This window comes from Podarcis vaucheri (genome assembly GCF_965113315.1).
Source record: "Podarcis vaucheri genome assembly, chromosome: Z".
Lineage (NCBI taxonomy): Eukaryota > Metazoa > Chordata > Lepidosauria > Squamata > Lacertidae > Podarcis > Podarcis vaucheri.
In genome coordinates this window covers 18,539,439-18,557,231 of record NC_138758.1, presented here as the reverse complement: position 1 = coordinate 18,557,231, position 17,793 = coordinate 18,539,439, and the positions used below count along the sequence as shown (strand labels likewise).

At 44.3% G+C, this 17,793-nt stretch overlaps 1 protein-coding gene across 7 annotated transcripts in view; it reads left to right on the top strand.

The window, feature by feature from the left end:
• Positions 1–322: 322 nt before the first annotated feature.
• NOX1 (NADPH oxidase 1) overlaps positions 323–17,793 on the top strand; it is a 40,508-nt gene continuing 23,037 nt past the window's right edge. For 2 of the 7 annotated variants that reach the window (XM_082208596.1, XM_082208599.1), the window contains exons 1-3: positions 6,802–6,905; positions 7,245–7,352; positions 10,931–11,062. In XM_082208596.1, the coding sequence (XP_082064722.1) occupies positions 6,831–6,905; positions 7,245–7,352; positions 10,931–11,062 (315 nt within the window). In that variant the 5' untranslated portion in view covers positions 6,802–6,830. Of the gene's footprint in view, positions 339–603; positions 663–1,957; positions 2,057–6,801; positions 6,906–7,244; positions 7,353–10,930; positions 11,063–12,504; positions 12,658–14,555; positions 14,592–17,793 lie in introns of those variants that run through there. The other 5 variants (XM_082208601.1, XM_082208598.1, XM_082208597.1 and 2 more) reach the window with 5 other exon arrangements.

Below are 17,793 nucleotides of genomic sequence, written 5' to 3'. Positions count from 1 at the left end.
TGGGCCGTGTCCAGAAAGTGGTGTGGGGGAGATGAGTGTTCAGACCCCTGGGCTCTCACTTGTGGGAGTCTGGCGTTTGAAGGCCGCTCTGTTCCCTATCCCTGCGTCATTAAGATAAATATAACACCCCTGATTTAATAAGTACAATAATATATTGCTCATGTTTTATGCTTAGGCTTATCAGCCCTATGCTTATCAGGTGCCTAAAACAGAGAGCAGCAGCAGCCAAGGTAGTTTTGGAACGTTAAGTTAGTGTTTTCAGTTTTCTGTGGATTTGAAACGAAACAGATGAAGAGGACCTCTCTTCTCAAAAGATTGGTCCTTGATCCTGTAATGCAGTAAGGCTAGCATAATAGAACTGGGGCCCACATGTTTTCCAGAATGGTATTTTATGGAATCTCAGGTCGACATGGGTTTAGTAAGCGTCTTCAGTCTAAAACTGAGAAGATGCAGAAATCAACCACTAGATGGCAGCTGTGATTTGGTTTAGGCTAGAAGCAGAGAAAGATGCAAGGCCTCAGAGCAGTGCTCAAAATAAGAATAACTGAACTTTTAGAAACAATATAGTTATATCATTACTGAAATGCCCAATGTGTTTGTGTTAAAGGTTGAGTATCTGATTTGCACATAGAGGTTACAAGGTTCATTCCCTGCATTCTCAGGTAGGTCTGAAAAGATTCTACTGTATGTCTGACATCCTGGAGAGCTGCTGCCAGTCCGTGCAGACACTACTGACCTAGATGGACCAATTCTCTGACTCAGTAGAAGGCAGTTTCCTCTGTTAACATTCTGCTCTCAAGTGTATTGGGCTTTTTGCTATTATATAGAATTATATTATTTGATAGCTTGATTTTTTTTAAAGCGCCGTATTACAAACTTAGCCCTTCCTCAACTTCTTTTGGTTTTGGGTGCTGCCCCACTTTCCCCACTGTGACCTAGAGCAAAAATGTAGAGCTGAAAAGAAAGTTTGAAATTGTCCAGAATTTCAAGTTTTGCTATTCCTGTTTGGAATGTGAAATATTGAACTCCCAACACTGAAATATGCATTTTGAATTTGAAATTTTACCCCAATATTCAAGAGCTTTATTCACATTGTGTCTCAGCAGATATCAAATATGGAATCTCAAAAGCTGTCAAATCCTAAATGTATGTTGTCTGTCAAATGCTATCAAGTGCCAAATATTATTTCATGTTAACCATAGTATGCAATCAAACACTAAATATTATTGCATGCCAACCATAAAATATTGTTGAATCATTACACGACAGGTATTAAATATTGTGAAAGGTCAACTACTGAAACAAAATGTTGTAGGATGTCAAATACTTGGCAGATATCCTACTTAAGAAAATGATCTGGAGACTATTTCACAAAAGTGGCAGAGGAAAAATTCTGAGTTTTGTTTTGTTTTGTTTTTTTGATAAGTCGGAAGCAACTTTCAGTTCAGCTCTACTAGCTGTAGAGTGCGTACAAGCACTATCATGCCCAAGGTTCTTCCGGGCAAGAAGAACCATGAAACTTGCAAACAAATCAAACCACAGAAAACAAAACAGCAATGTAAGACTTTGCTTAGAAGTACTTGCAAGTTCACTGTCTGAGATGTTGGAGAATTCCATCAGCAATAGAAATGGGAGTAGAAATTACTGCACTTCTATGTTTGCTGGAGGTCAGGAACAGAAATCATGTCAGAAAGTATTAGTAGTATTCACTATCGGGGAAGGGAGGCACCTGCAAATTATGTTTCTTTCTGCATTGTTTGTGGGGAGGTTATACAACAATGGACAGTCATTGCCCCCCCATTAATATTTTTCCGAGCTTAAATATTACATTTTGTCACTCAACAATTGTGTCCAATTCTAGTTGTATCATTTTCTAGCTGTACAACACCCATTTTGAGGTGAGGTGACCATAATAGCATTATGCTAGCAAAAGTTTAATTTTAAATTCCTTTCCTAGCATGAAATTTGCCTGCTTCACAGCTGCTGAACACTGCATCAAAATCTTCATCAAGCTATCTACTATGACTCCAAGGTCTCATTCCTGGTGAGCATATATGTGAAATTAAGGTATTTTTGCTCCAACACGTATCACCTTACACTTGTTGACATTTAATCACATTTGCCATTTTCTGCCTGTTCACTTAGGTTGGGAGAGGTCCTTTTGGAGCGCTTCACAGTCTATTTTTGTTTTAATGACCTGGACAATTTAGTATCATCCGCAAACTTGGGCACCTCATTCCTCACTCCTAACTCTAGATCATATATGAAAAGTTAGAATGTACAGGCCCCAATACTGAACCTTGAGGGACTTCACTTTTTACATCTCTCCATTTGGATAACTGTCCATTTATTCCTATTCTTTGCTTCCTGAGACTTAACCAATAGATGCAAGAGGACCTTTGTTGGAAGTCCAAGTAAACCTGTCCAGATCCATTAGGGGCAGGGAGAAAAGAATCTAATAATAATAATAATAATATTTTATTTATATCCCGCCTCCCCAGCCGAAGCCTGGCTCATAGCGGCTAACAACAGTAAAGTAATACAGTAAAGTAATACAGGAGGGGGTCAGGCTGTGCCTTGGCCAAAGTCCTGGTGGAACAGCTCTGTCTTGCAGGCCCTGCGAAAAGATGTCAAGTCCCGTAGGGCCCTAGTCTCTTGTGACAGAGCGTTCCACCAGATCGGAGCCACAGCCGAAAAAGCCCTGGCTCTGGTTGAGGCCAGCCTAAACTCCCTGTGGCCCGGGACCTCTAAGATGTTTCTGTTTGAAGACTGCAAGGTCCTTCGTGGGATATACCAGGAGAGGCAGTCCCATAGGTACGAGGGTCCCAGGCCGTACAAGGCTTTAAAAGTTATAACCAGTACCTTAAACCTGATCCTGTACTCCACCAGGAGCCAGTGCAGCTGGTATAGCACTGGGTGAATAGGATCTCACAGCGAGGACCCCGTAAGGAGTCTCGCCGGGGCATTCTGCACCCGCTGGAGTTTCTGGGTCAGTCTCAAGGGCAGCCCCATGTAGAGTGAGTTACAATAATCCAGTCTGGAGGTGACCGTTGTGTGGATCACAGTGGCTAGGTCAGGGCAAGAGAGGTAAGGAGCCAACTGCTTAGCTTGGCGGAGATGAAAAAATGCCACCTTTGTTATAGCTGCAATCTGCGCCTCCGTGGAAAGGGAGGTGTCGAAGATTACACCCAAACTCTTAATGGATGGTGCTGGCACTAATTGTGCCCCCACAAGAGATGGGCATTGCCCCCCCATCCCATATCATCCTGACCCAGCCAAAGGACCTCTGTCTTCGAAGGATTTAACTCCAACCGGCTCCCACGTAACCATCCAGCCACAGCTTCCAAACATCTGATCAGTGTGTCTGGGGCCGAGTCAGGATGGTCATCCATCAACAGATAGAGCTAGGTGTCATCAGCATACTGATGGCAGCCCAACCCAAAACTCCGGACAAGCTGGGCGAGGGGGCGCATAAAGATGTTGAAAAGCATCGGAGAGAGTATCGCACCCTGTGGCACTCCACACACCAAGGAATGGCACAATGACAATTTCCCCCCAAGCGCCACCCTCTGTCCCCAACCAGAGAGAATCGAACGCAGCCATTGAAGGACTGTGCCTTGGACCCCCACATTGGTGAGGCAGTGGTCCAGGAGTTCATGACTGACCATGTCAAAGGCTGCTGACAGGTCTAAAAGAATCAGCAGCCCCAACCCACCTCGATCCAGCTGCCTACGGAGATCATCTGTTAGGGCGACCAGAGCCGTTTCAGTCCCATGACCAGAGCGGAAGCCGGATTGGAATGAATCCAGAGCCAATGTTTCATCCAGAAACCCACCAAGCTGTTCAGAAACCGCTCTCTCAATCACCTTACCCAGGAATGGAAGATTCGAAACCGGGCAGTAATTAATTAATTAAATTGGAAAATAAACCACAAAACATTCCACAGCTAAACAGAACTACCATATAACATACATTCAGGGAAGAAAAACCACCTAAATAGTAGGAGAACAACAATCAAGCATCTAACAGTAAACAAGCAAAACTTAAATATAATCATGAAACAATGGACTATAAAGAACTAAAACAGATGGCAAAGTAAGGGGGCAGGGGGGGAGGAGAAAGAAAAAAGAAAAGGGGTTCTTGTAGCAGAAGAAGTTCTTGTAGCATCACTCGCCAGCTTGAGTCTACTCAAATGATCTGCCAACCTGGACAACCAGGCAACATCGGGGGATGGGCAAAACAAGGGGCGGCAGGCTCAGTAAATGCCCTGTTCGGTGTCAATGCCGTGCCCGATGGTCTCAGGGGGCCCTCCCCTTGCTGTTGCACTAGCACTTGTAGTGGCAGAGAAAGTGTTCCTCTTAGCATCAGGAGTCCTCAGGTTCCCCCCCCCCCCCGCAGCTGGTGTTCTCAGGGCCATGGGATGATACCTCCGGGGGGCGAGGGAGCCTCCATTACATCATCCTTCTCCATGCCAGGGTGGGAGCCACCAGTGTTGCTACCTCCAGGACTGACCGTCCCCCAGCTGCCACCTGGGTAGGTTCAACCTTGGGTGTCTCAAGACCTGAGAGGTTCAGAATTGGCCTCATCCTAAACTCCAGCTGCCACCTGAAGAACGGATGTCGACTCACCCCCAGGTGGAAGGCCCTCACCACAAAGGCCCCTGAGAGCCTTGGCCTCACGTAAGTTCTGTTGGTTACCCCCTCTGCTATGGCCAGCTGCCAGCCCTGTGGCTTAAGAGCCTCTGGCATCTTCAGAGTGGTCCCTACTCCCCTCTGGCTTCCCTACGTGCCTTTCAGTTGAGTAATATATTTTGACCCAGGCTCCATGCCGTGCATTTAATCAGTCTGTTTCATTTAGGAGTACAGTGGTACCTCGGGTTACATACGCTTCAGGTAACATATGTGTCAGGTTACAGACTCCGCTAACCCAGAAATATTACCTCGGGTTAAGAACTTTGCTTCAGGATGAAAACAGAAATCGCGCAGTGGCAGTGGGAAGCGCCATTAGCTAAAGTGGTACCTCAGGTTAAGAACAGTTTCAGGTTAAGAACAGACCTCCAGAACGAATTAAGTTCTTAACCCGAGGTACCACTGTACTGCTGGCATGCAGGACAGTTGGATTCACAAGCTAAGAAGCTAGAGGCAAGCCCAAATGGAACACTCTTGTAACATAGCGTCTTCGGTAGCAATAACCTTTCTCCACCTCCCTTAGTTCATTTAAAACGCCGAGTCAAAGCCTGTGTCAGAGTCAGTTTGGAAAAAAGTTCAGAAGATTAATTAAAATTGTTTAGAGTTACGAGTCCTTGAAATAGGCTGGGCGGCAGCTGTTCAGCTGTTCGACTTCGTTAGATCTAATTTATGGTGCCAACTTCACAAGTTCTCTGATATAAGACCCCAGGTTACCAAACACATAAAACATACCCTACTTTCGATAAGAAGAGGGTTTAAAAGTTACAAAATTGGAAAGTTAAAAAAGTTAAAAGGAGTAGGAGCCCCCAACATACAATTGAGGAGAGCTCTAACAAGCGCGTGTAATCTAGCGTACCATCTGGATCCAGTGCTCCAAGGAGAATTAGTAGTAAATTCCCTTCCTTCTCTCTCTCGGTCTCTCTCCCCCTTGTTAGTTAATGACACTTTTGACCCTTGAAAACACACACATAAAAATGCTGAATTCCCCTCTGCTCTCATTAAAACCTGAAGCTAGTATTCATGCACTAATTTGAATAGATTGATCACAGAGATTTATCTCTGAACTTCCTGGTAGTGGCAAACCTTTTAAACCTTAAAATTGTGGTGTGTTCCTATGCATGCCTCAGAGGTAACTCATCATAATCAAATATAAGCCAGGTTTTCCCAGTCAAGCCCAGATTGGTGTAATATGCTCAGATCATCTTGCCTCAGTGAGCATCCAGGTTGCTGAATTCTGCACCTGCTGAAGCTTCTGAACTGTTCTCAGAGGCAGCCCCACATATAATACATTGCAGTAATCCAACCTGGAGGTTATAGAAAATAGGAAGAGTATAAAGAAAGAGTACAGTTGTACCTTGGAAGACGAACGGAATCCGTTCCGGAAGTCTGTTCAACTTCCAAAATGTTCAAAAACCAAAGTGTGGCTTCTGATTGGCTGCAGGAACCTCCTGCAGCCAATCGTAAGCCATGGAAGCCCCGCCGGACGTTTGACTTCCAAAAATAGAGGTGCAAACTGGAACATTCACTTCCGGGTTTGCAGCATTTGGGAGCCAAAACATTCAAGAACTAAGCTGTTCGAAAAGCAAGGTACGACTGTATTAGATAAATTCACAGAGCAGAAGGCTATCAATGGCTCTTAGCCATGATGACTATGCTCTGCCTCCATGACCGGAGGCAGTAATGGTTCCAGATTCCAATTTATGGGAATCACAGGTGGGGAGAGCACTGTTGTACTCAGGTTCTGTTTGTGGGCTTCCCATGGGCATCTTGGTGGCCACTGTGGGAACAGGAGTCTGAACTTCTTGACGTTCTTACATTTTTGTGGGGTTACAAAACTGTATCACAAAATTAGAAGTATTGAGTTCCAAAGGATAACTGTGTTGCATTTTGCTTATTAGTCCAGGATGTATAAACTAGGTTGGTTTGCAGAACCAAAAGAATCTGCTCTCCACCCCTAGTACCTATATTTTAGAGAGATTAGATAGATGATAGATAGATAGATAGATAGATAGATAGATAGATAGATGATAGATAGATAGATAGATGATAGATAGATAGATAGATAGATGATAGATAGATAGATAGATAGATAGATGATAGATAGATAGATAGATAGATAGATAGATAGATAGATAGATATGTATGTATGCATGTATGCTGATCAGCATCCTTTTGCTTTCCCCGGTAGGGGAAGGGAGACTGAAAACTACTACAGTGGTGCCTCGCAAGACGAAAAGAATCCGTTTTGTGATTCTCTTCATCTTTCATCTTGCGAAGCAAGCCCATTGACGGATTAGCGGATTAGCGCTATTAGCGCTATTAGCAGCTTTTAGCGGCTTATCGGCTTATCGGATCAGCTGATAAGTGGCTTAGCGGCTTAGAAAAAAGGGGGGAAAGGGGGGAAAAACCCGCAGGAACTCGCAAGACATTTTCGTCTTGCGAAGCAAGTCCATAGGAAATTGGTTTTGCGAAGCACCTCCAAAATGGAAAACTCTTTCGTCTAGCGAGTTTTCCGTCTTGCGAGGCATTCGTCTTGCAGGGCATCACTGTACTCAGCTCAAAATCCCTGACTACAGTTCTCCCCACTTCCGTCATAATTCTCCAGTTCAAACAGACCCTTCTCTGAAAGCAAGAAGTGGCTCTGCTGTGAAGGTGATTGATATAGTCTATACCAGGGGTCAGCAACCTAAGGCCCATGGGGGTTGTTTAACTGGCCCATAGACCCCTGCCACCCACTTGGTCTGCTCCCGTGCACCGCACTAAATCGGTGCAGAGCACAGCGGGGACTGCCTTCTGCGATGCTGACCAGCTTCCCATTGGCTGCAGGAAGCTCCTGCTGCCAATGGAAAGCTGCACATGCCTCCTCTGTGCTGGAAGGAGCGCTGGAAATAGCGTTTGCACAGGCGTGTGCGCACTCCGGCCCACTGCGGCGTCTGCGGGACCGTGAACCAGCCCAAGCCCCAAATACTTTGCCGACCCCGGTCTATACTTACTCTTCTATAGCTCAAGTTTTATTTTGCTTTTAATTGGGTCTTTATAGGCAATATTTATAGGCAGCAGTGACCATGCCATTGCTGGGTGTAGCAATAAAATTTTCATATCCTTGTTCTATTTTTAAAAAACAAGTCATTCCCAAAGAACATTCGAGAAACACAGTATTCCTACTTTACCTGCTACATTAAACTTGTCATGTTTAAAGGCTGGTCTTCACTCATTAAAAGGGCAGACAAACATTGTAAAATTAAAATAAATCATGCCTGAATTTTTTATCACTACAAGAAATCTATACCCACCCAAAGTACACAGTAAATTATTCTAACCTCAATGTTTTGGAGTGCAAATGTATTGTGGAAGGCACCTCTGAAAGCTGAGAAGTAGCAGTTGTTTTGGCAGCTAAGTCCAGGGTTCAGGTTCTACACTCTTATTGACTAAGAAATATTTAAGAGATATTAGGACACTCAGAAATACAGGACGGCAGCTATTCATGCTTCTGATGTGGGACACACAAAGAGATGTAGACAGACATCAACAATATGATGTGAAACTCACATCTGCTCCAGACTAATGACTTAACAGCACTATACATTTAAAGCACCATTGTACCGCTTTAAACAGTCATTCCTCCAAATAATTCTTAAGGGTACTGAGCAGGGCTTTTCCCCCAGCCAGAATTCACCCGAACTCAGTTCTGGCCCCTCTCAGGTGGGCGCCATTGCCATTATAAGAGAACAAGGGAGGAGTTCATGGTGAGTTCCGGCACCTCTTTTTCTAGAAAAATGGCACTGGTACTGAGAGTTGTTAGGGGACCCCCTCCCCCAACAGAGCTACAGATCCCACAGTTCCCTAGTAAGAGGGATTGATTGTTAAGCCATTCTGTATTTTGTTGCATGCCATCCCAATCTCCAAGTGGTTCCAGACGTTTATCCAGTCTAGGGGTTCACAGCATTAACATGAATTCCTAGTAAAGCCAGGCTAACTTCCTGGTCAGATGAAGTATAGGAATTCACAGGAATTCACAGGAATTCACAGGATCAAAGAATTGTAAAGTTGGAAGGGGCCACAAGGGTAATCTAGTCCAAGCCCCTGCAATGCAGGAATCTTTTTGCCCAGCGTGGGGCTCGAACTCATAACCCTGAAATTAAGAGTCTCATGCTCTACCAACTGAGCTAATGCCTGCTGGATCCAGGAATTAGAAGGAGGCTCACGTGTACAGCCTATCCCCGCATCCCCCGCAACTCATAACAACATTATAGCTCTGTCACAGGGTGCCTTAAATAGCTTGACTGCAAAGCTCTGGCTTGATCTAGACACGTCAAAGAAGCAATTCAGATAAGCGTGTTGTAAACTCATACAGGGAAATCCGGTTGTGAAAGACGGGACTGCACAGTGCCATCTGGTGTCATAGTGTTATATCACATATACAACACATATACAGTGGTGCCTCGCAAGATGAAAAGAATCCGTTCTGTGATTCTCTTCGTCTAGCGGTTTTTTCGTCTTGCGAAGCAAGCCCATTGACGGATTAGCGGATTAGCGCTATTAGCGGCTTTTAGCGGCTTTTAGCGGCTTATCTGCTGATCGGATCAGCTGATAAGCGGCTTAGCAGCTTAGAAAAAGGGGGGTGGGAAGGAAAAAACCCCAGCAGGAACTCACAAGACATTGTCGTCTTGCGAAGCAAGCCCATAGGAAATTTGTTTTGCGAAGCACCTCCAAAACGGAAAACTCTTTCGTCTAGCGAGTTTTCCATCTTGCGAGGCATTCGTCTTGCGGGGCACCACTGTACAGTGGTACCTCGGGTTACAGACGGTTCAGGTTACAGACTCCGCTAACCCAGAAACAGTACCTTGGGTTAAGAACTTTGCTTCAGGATGAGAACAGAAATCGCATGGCTGCAGCGCGAGGCCCTATTAGCTAAAGTGGTACTTCAGGTTAAGAACAGTTTCAGGTTAAGAACGGACCTCCAGAACAAATTAAGTTCTTATCCCAAGGTACCACTGTAATACGCTTTTTCTTTACCAATCTATCTGAGTTCTCTGTTTGAAATAACCTCCCTACTCCATTTAAAGGGGTGTAAATCCCCAGAGAGGATACCACATATTGGGCAGCTGGGTACCCACAACCATGTCAAATTTGGCCTGTAAAGTGGATCCTCATAATGATATGGTCTGTGGAACCAAACAGCTTCCCCACCCCTATGTTGCATTACAAACTGAATGCTGTTGCTATGCCAGCATCCTGCCCATGATAACACAGGGTCATGATAACACAAGGTCCAGGCTGACATCATTTTGTAGAAGGGAGTCAAGGACACACTGGAACTCCAAGTTTGTGCATTTAATGTGGATTAAAGTGCTGCTGCTCTAACACACCAAATCCATTATGAACCACCTTCACCCCATAGTTTTTGCTATTAGAAAAACAATGAGCAAATGCATTAAAAGGTGTGGGAACAACGAACGATGAAAAGGAAGATGTTTAAACACCCCACAACCAAGATCAGGATAAATGTTCATGGCCATAACCAAATCAGAATGACTGACTACCAAGCAAATCAGGATGAATGTGAATAAACAGTGTCACACCCACACCACACATTTAAAACACGCTTATACCACTTTAAATGGAATTGTTAGAAGACCCATTAGCAAACTACAGTTCCCGGGATTATTTGGGGAAAGCCATGACGGTTAAAGTGGCATGAGAGTGCTTTAAATGTCAGGTGTGGATGTGATATCGCAAGTCTGGAGGAGCCCTTTATTAGAAGGATTGATGTTTCTAAGTTGCTTTGAGAGGTTATTGCGGTTAGGCCTGAAAAGCTAAATGTGCGCCGCACCCTATGACAGAACTTAACCATCTAGGGGGTCCTTTACATTTACCTTTGCTGTGGTTAGAAAGCACACTACAATGTTTACATGAAAGAAACACTTAGAAGTACTCAAATTATTTCATAGAAAGTGTTTATCTATAATGAATCTATAATCAACTCATCTTGATTATTTTGAACAAGTACTTACCAGAACTGAAGTGGGTGAGAAATAATTTTTGTAGCTTTTGGAGTTAACACACACACACACACACACACACACAGCACACGCAACCATTTCCTTTTAAAAAGCTGAGCAGGGGAAAACCCAACAATACTTATGGGCTTGGCTTAGGACATCACATCCCTTCCCAGTTCATAAAATCAATGAAGCAGGTGAAAAGAAGCAAATTTTCTATTTTCCAGAAGGAGACTACAGGTAGAAGGACTCCTGAGAACAGTTCCAAAAAAGGAAGCCCTGCCAGGGTCACAGGCGTGCCAGATAAGAGACATCGCAGACTCTCTGATGGGGAACTGGGCCGTCAACCATTGGTTTTCAGCTCTTGTGGTTGTAAGTAACTCTTGTTAAGTTCTAAAGGGATAGATTTGAGAAGCAAGGAAGATGCCAGACTCTGGGAACTGTTACTCTGTGAGGGGAAGAGAGGTCTCCATATAACCCTCAGTACCCCTAACAAACTACAGTCCCCATGATAGTTTAAAGTGGTATGATGCTGTTTTATATCTTATAGTGCAGATGGGGCCTAAGTTTTAGGTATGTGCTTGAATCGCTCCTACAAAATAATGAAAGTCTTGAGGTACCTTAATAGGACTTCTGTCTGAACTCGCAGGGCCCTCCTTAGGTATTTTAAGGAAATTTTACAGTTGTGGCGCCACTACTGAGAAGGCACCTGCTCCCAGTTAAGCATGCAGGGTATCTTTTGACATTTATTAACATAATATGCATGCAATTCTTTTTTCTGGGAGGGGGGACGCATACCCCTAAACATTTTGTGAATCTAAATTTGGCCTCATTGAGGGGCAGTATTTCAATATGAGTAGGAAAATGAGAGTACAATCTTATATTCCGTTTCTCATATTTCTACAGCAATTTGTGACTTTCTTTTTAAAAAATCTTCATTAAAAATCTTCATCATTTTTGAGTGAATTACTCCCAATATATGCATTTTTAACACAGTCTTAACTGAAGTACACATTTATGCAAGTAACTTCTTCGAATATAATGCAATTTTGAGTGTTATTTTCACTCATATTTTTATTTTAATGCACGTTTCCCCCTCATACTTGCCTTTTCTGTAAACACTGTTAGTTGGAAAACCGTATTGCAAATTTGGATTTGTGCAAATTTTGAAGATCGCTGTGTTTCAGTTCTTACAACTGTTTAGTCTATTTTTTTTGTATATTATTCATTAATTCATTAATTTTAATTATTACCGTATTTTTCGCCCTATAGGATGCACCGGCCCATAGGACGCACTTAGTTCTTTTGGGGGAAATCAATTTTTATCCCCCCCCCCCCAGGTTTGCGCAGCCATCCCCAAGCTAGAAGAGGGAGACGGAGCGCTCCGTCTCCCTCTTCTGCCTTCAGGGAGAGCTTGCCCCACTGTCCCCCGAGTTTGTGGGGCTGGCGGGGGGAGAAGCAAGTTTGCTTCTCCCCCCCCGCCAGCCTCCAGATCAGGTTGGGGAATAGCGGGGTGGCGGCGCTCTGCCACCCCCCTATCCCCCGAGCTTGTGGGGCTGCAGGCTGCTGCCCACAAGCCTTGCGAGCCCGCGGGACATCCCGCCGGGCTTGCAAGGCTTGCTGGTAGCTTCCTGAAGCCTGGAGAGCGAGAGGGGTCGGTGCGCACCGACCCTTCTCGCTCTCCAGGCTTCAGCGAAAGCCTGCATTCGCCCCATAGGACGCACACACATTTCCCCTTCATTTTTGGAGGGGAAAAAGTGCGTCCTATAGGGCGAAAAATACGGTACATTTGTATCTTGTCCTTCTTTCGGAAGGAGTCCAGGAAGGCAATCATTTCTGCAACAACAAGAAAAACAAATAAAGTTAATAAAAACAAATTTAGAACATCTTAAAAACCTGTCAAAAACATTCAAAAACATCTAAAGCAAATTGAAGGACAGAGGCAACTAAATCATGTGTCAGCAGGGGTGAGTGATAGAAGGCAGTGATGGTGCCCGCCCAGTGTCAATATATTATTTATTTCATTTCATAGAACCATAGAATTGTAGAGTTGGGAGGGACCTCGAGGATCATCTAATTCAATCCCCAGCAATGCAGTAGTCTGAACTAGCTCATACATGACAGATGGCCCAGTCAACCTCTGCTTAAAAACCTCCAAGGAAGGAGAGCCTGCAACCTCTCTTGGGATTCAGATCCACTGTTAAACAGCTCTTACTGTCAGAAAGTTCTTCTTGATGTTGTTGCAACCTGAAGCCATTGGTTTGGATCAGGGGTCAGCAGCCTTTTTCAGCCTATCCCTCAGACCATGTGGTAGGCCGGACTATGTTTTGAAGGGGGGAAATGAACAAATTCCTATGCCCCACAAATAACCCAGAGATGCATTTTAAATAAAAGGACACGTTCTACTCATGTAGAAACACACTGATTCCCAAACCATCCGTGGGCCGGATTGAGAAGGCAATTGGGCCACATCCGGCCCACAGGCCTTAGGTTGCCTACCCCTGGTTTGGATCCTACCCTCCAGAGCAGGAGAAAAAAAGCTTGTTCCCTCTTCCATGGGACAGCCTGTTTGATACTTGAAGATGGCTGTCGTATCTCCTCTCAGTCTCCTGTTTTCCAGGTTAACCCTACCCAGCTCCTTCAGCCGCTCCTCAAAAGGCTTGGTTTCCAGATCCTTGATCATCTTGGTCACCCTCCTCTGCACTCATTCCAGCTTGTCAATATCCTTCTTAAATCTTGTTAGGTAGCCGTGTTGGTCTGCCATAGTCAAAATAAAATAAAATTCCTTCCAGTAGCACCTTAAAGACCAACTAAGTTAGTTCTTGGTATGAGCTTTCGTGTGCATGCACACTTCTTCGGATACACTGAAACAGAAGTTGCCAGATCTTTCTATATAGTGAGAAGGTATCTGCCTATCTCCCATTCTCAGATATCTGCCAATCTCCCATTCCCACCACCCTTCTGAGTAATACCCCTCCCCACCTTCTCACTATATAGAAGGATCTGGCAACTTCTGTTTCAGTGTATCTGAAGAAGTGTGCATGCACACGAAAGCTCATACCAAGAACTAACTTAGTTGGTCTTTAAGGTGCTACTGGAAGGAATTTTTTTATTTCTTCTTAAATCTTGTCTTTCCCCCAGAACCCGGAACTTGAGGCAGTTCACATAAATTAACACAAATACAGATAAAGCACATGTTGCTTAAAGCGCAAACAGTACAATGTTTACTGTTGAAAATTGAATGCAACAGTGTAAATTACAGGCCTGTTAAAATGCAGATAGTTATGGCAAACAAACACAAACAGTGCAACACATTATTAAAACTCTTTTCTTAAAAGCAATTGGTTCCTCATAGTCTGCTGGAATAAAGGAGTCTACACTTGCCAGCGGAAGGACAACAAGGAAGGAGCCAGTCCATCCTCTTTGGGAAGGGAGTTCCAAAACCTGGGAGCAGCCACCGAGAAGGCCATCTCCCACATCAGCTGGCGTGGATTTCCAAAATACAAGTGTTGTCACAAGCAATGAGTCCTTTACCTACAATGATAAAATAAAATCAATATTTACCAAAACAAAGAGAGAAAGTATAAACCTGTTCAAAACCTCCATAACATCCTAACTTCCTCATACTTTATGGTGCAGGAATGTTCAGGAGCCAGTTGCAAAGTTGACTCAGAAGAACAAATTTGCTCTTCCTTCCTGCCAAGGCTGCTGCTTCTGTGCACACTGAGTGACATTTGCTGGCTGTGGGAACGCAGCTAATGGCCTGAGCAGTAGCCCCAAAGCTTGCTGGTGCCTGCGGCTGTTTCCAGCCGTTGCTCTTAATGGAATTTGGATCCGTTCCTAAGTAGTTTGAGCCGGAAAGGCAGTTCAAATATGTGATATGGTCAAACATAGAGAAGTTGTAAGTAGTTTACATATTAAGTCTGTATTTGACTGATCAGAAATTGATAAAAGACACATAGCGTCATGAGCACAAAGAGTGACGGATGAGCAATAAAAAGGAGATCAGTCTCAGCAGTGGGGCGGTTAGCTAATTTTAGACTCTGAACATAAATGGTTTTTATGGGACTCTCTCTTTATAGATGGCAATTGCTTCATTTGCTTTAAAGCGGTTGGAGGATGGATGGCGGCTAACAGATTGAGGTTGAATCCTGACAAGACAGAAGTACTGTTTTGGGGGGACAGGAGGCGGGCAGGTGTGGAGGATTCCCTGGTCCTGAATGGGATAGCTGTGCCCCTGAAGGACCAGGTGCGCAGCCTGGGAGTCATTTTGGACTCACAGCTGTCCATGGAGGCACAAGTCAAATCTGTGTCCAGGGCAGCTGTTTACCAGCTCCATCTGGTACGTAGGCTGAGACCCTATCTGCCTGCGGACTGTCTCGCCAGAGTGATGCATGCTCTGGTTATCTCCCGCTTGGACTACTGCAATGCACTCTACGTGGGGCTACCTTTGAAGGTGACTCGGAAACTACAACTAATCCAGAATGCGGCAGCTAGACCGGTGATTGGGGGCGGCCGCCGAGGCCATATAACACCTGTCTTGAAAGACCTACATTGGTTCCCAGTACGTTTCCGAGCACAATTCAAAGTGTTTGTGCTGACCTTTAAAGCCCTAAATGGCCTCGGTCCAGTATACCTGAAGGAGCGTCTCCACCCCCTTCATTCTGCCCGGACGCTGAGGTCCAGCGCCGAGGGCCTTCTGGCGGTTCCCTCATTGCGAGAAGCAAGGCTACAGGGAACCAGGCAGAGGGCCTTCTCAGTAGTGGTGCCCGCCCTGTGGAACGCCCTTCCAGCAGATGTCAAAGCGATAAACAACTACCTGACATTCAGAAGACATCTTAAGGCAGCCCTGTTCAGGGAAGTTTTTAACGTGTGATATTTTATTGTATTTTTGGTTTCTATGGAAGCCGCCCAGAGTGGCTGGGGAGGCCCAGCCAGATGGGCGGGGTATAAATAATAAATTATTATTATTATTATTATTATTATTATTATTATTATTATTATTATTATATAAAGCTGACCCTGCTATATTTGAGCTCCCTCCTGAGCATTCTGCTGGATGGGCCTCTGCCCCAGAGTTATGCACTGGAGGCTGAACTGTTCCTAGATATTTCAGGAACTGAACCCAGAACCTTCTGTATGCAAGGCACATAGGAGCCAACTCCTAGGGGCTGTGGGGGATTTGCCCCCCCTAAAATATCTGAGGGGGCTAAGCCCCCACAAAATTAATGGGCATTCCTATTCAAATAGTGTGTGTTCATTGTGCCATGTGATTTATATATTTATGAGAAATGATCTTAACTGATATCCTAACAAGCATGACATTGATTTGATTATTTTCTGCTTGCAATTCTGCTGTAGGCTCACTTGTGGAGATGAAGCCAATCGCTTCTTTTTCTTAGACATTTTCACAGAAATGCAGCTGCTACTATTTTCAGCTGTAAATCAGGAAACTTAGCATCCTTCCAAGATTAGGGTGTTTGAACTCCTCTCCTGCTGATAAATAGTTGGTACATTGAGTCGAGCTGTAGCTAATTAAGGCTTTCTCCGGGACTTTCCAGGACTTTCTCTAAAACTTTTAGTTTTAGTTTATCACTCGGTATCTTAGTTATTTTAAACTACCAAGCAATAAACTAAAACTAGTAAAAATTAATAAAAAGCTGATAAAACTAGTAAAATCTAATAAAAACTAATAAAAACTAATAAAAACCTCACAACTAACGCAGAGCTCAAATCAGTGCTTCCTCTAACGATGGCATCTTGGCTCCTCCTCCTGATAGTCAGGATCATGCCACTTTTACTCTCGCGGATGAGTGGCCTCCTGTCTCCATTACCAAAGTTATAAGTTTAATCGACCAGATGAAACTAGGAAAGGCTGCTGGCCCTGAGGCCATTCCATCCGAATTGATCAAAGCCAAGTCAGAGTGGTGGGCTCTGATACTAGCGGAACTTTTCACTATGATAGATAGATATTGTATTATGCCTAACTCATGGCAGCAATCTATAATTATTCCAATCTTTAAAAAGGGTGATAAAAAGCTGCCATCCAACTATCGGCCAATAAGCCGCTAAGTACATGTGGCTCCACAAAGAACATCTCTATGTGGCCTTCCTAGATATTAAGGCTGCTTTTGACACTGTTGACAGGGGGCTGTTATGGACCAAACTGGAGACAATGGGCCTAGAACCCAGATTACTCTACTTGATCAAAAAACTTTATACAAAGATCACCTGCCATATAAGAACAACACAAGGGAATGAAATGACAGATCCTGCCATCATAAACCGAGGAGTTAAGCAGGGCTGTGTACTCCCTCCCCCCCTTTTTAACCTTTTTCTTAACGACCTCACTTCTTCACTAAAACATGTAGATGCCCACAGCCCAAAACTCAATGCATTAAGCATTCCCATCCTCCTACATACAGATGATATGATTTTGCTTTCATGGATAAGAATTGGCTGAAAGCGACTGTTAAATTCCTGTATTGACTATCTGTCCAGAATGAAATTGTGCATGAACTTTGACAAAAGCAAAATAATGGTCTTTGGGAATTCACGCAAGAGCTATAGCTGGGTATTTGGTGGTAAACCCATTCAGCAGGTATTCGAATTCAACTGTCTGGGAGTTACATTCCATCATAGGCCTCTCTGGTCCACGCACTGTGCAACGGCAGTGAATGCCAGTAAGTTGTCTATGCAGGCCATAATGCATTTCTTCATAACAAGAGGTAATTCGCATATCCCTTCTGCCCTTAAGGTCTTCAACGTCAAAATTATAGCTGAATTGCTCTATGGTATTCTAGCCTGGCTGCCAGGGTTTACCCAGTTGGTTGAACAAGTACAGGCAGCTTTCCTTTTCAAGATTTTCACAGTCCCACCCTGTGTACCCTATGCAGCCTTGTGTCTAGAGGGAGGTCAACACAAGGTAGAGACTGTTGCCTGGGCGAGATTTCTTCTATGCTGGTTAAACATCTGCCTTACATCAGATAAAGACCCTCTTCTCAGTGAAGTTTTGCTAGACCCCTTTCTTTCCCCAGGGCTACAACAGTTTAACAAGAAGGTACAGCAACTCAGGCTGTCAGTGGAACTTTTGCAATCGATGT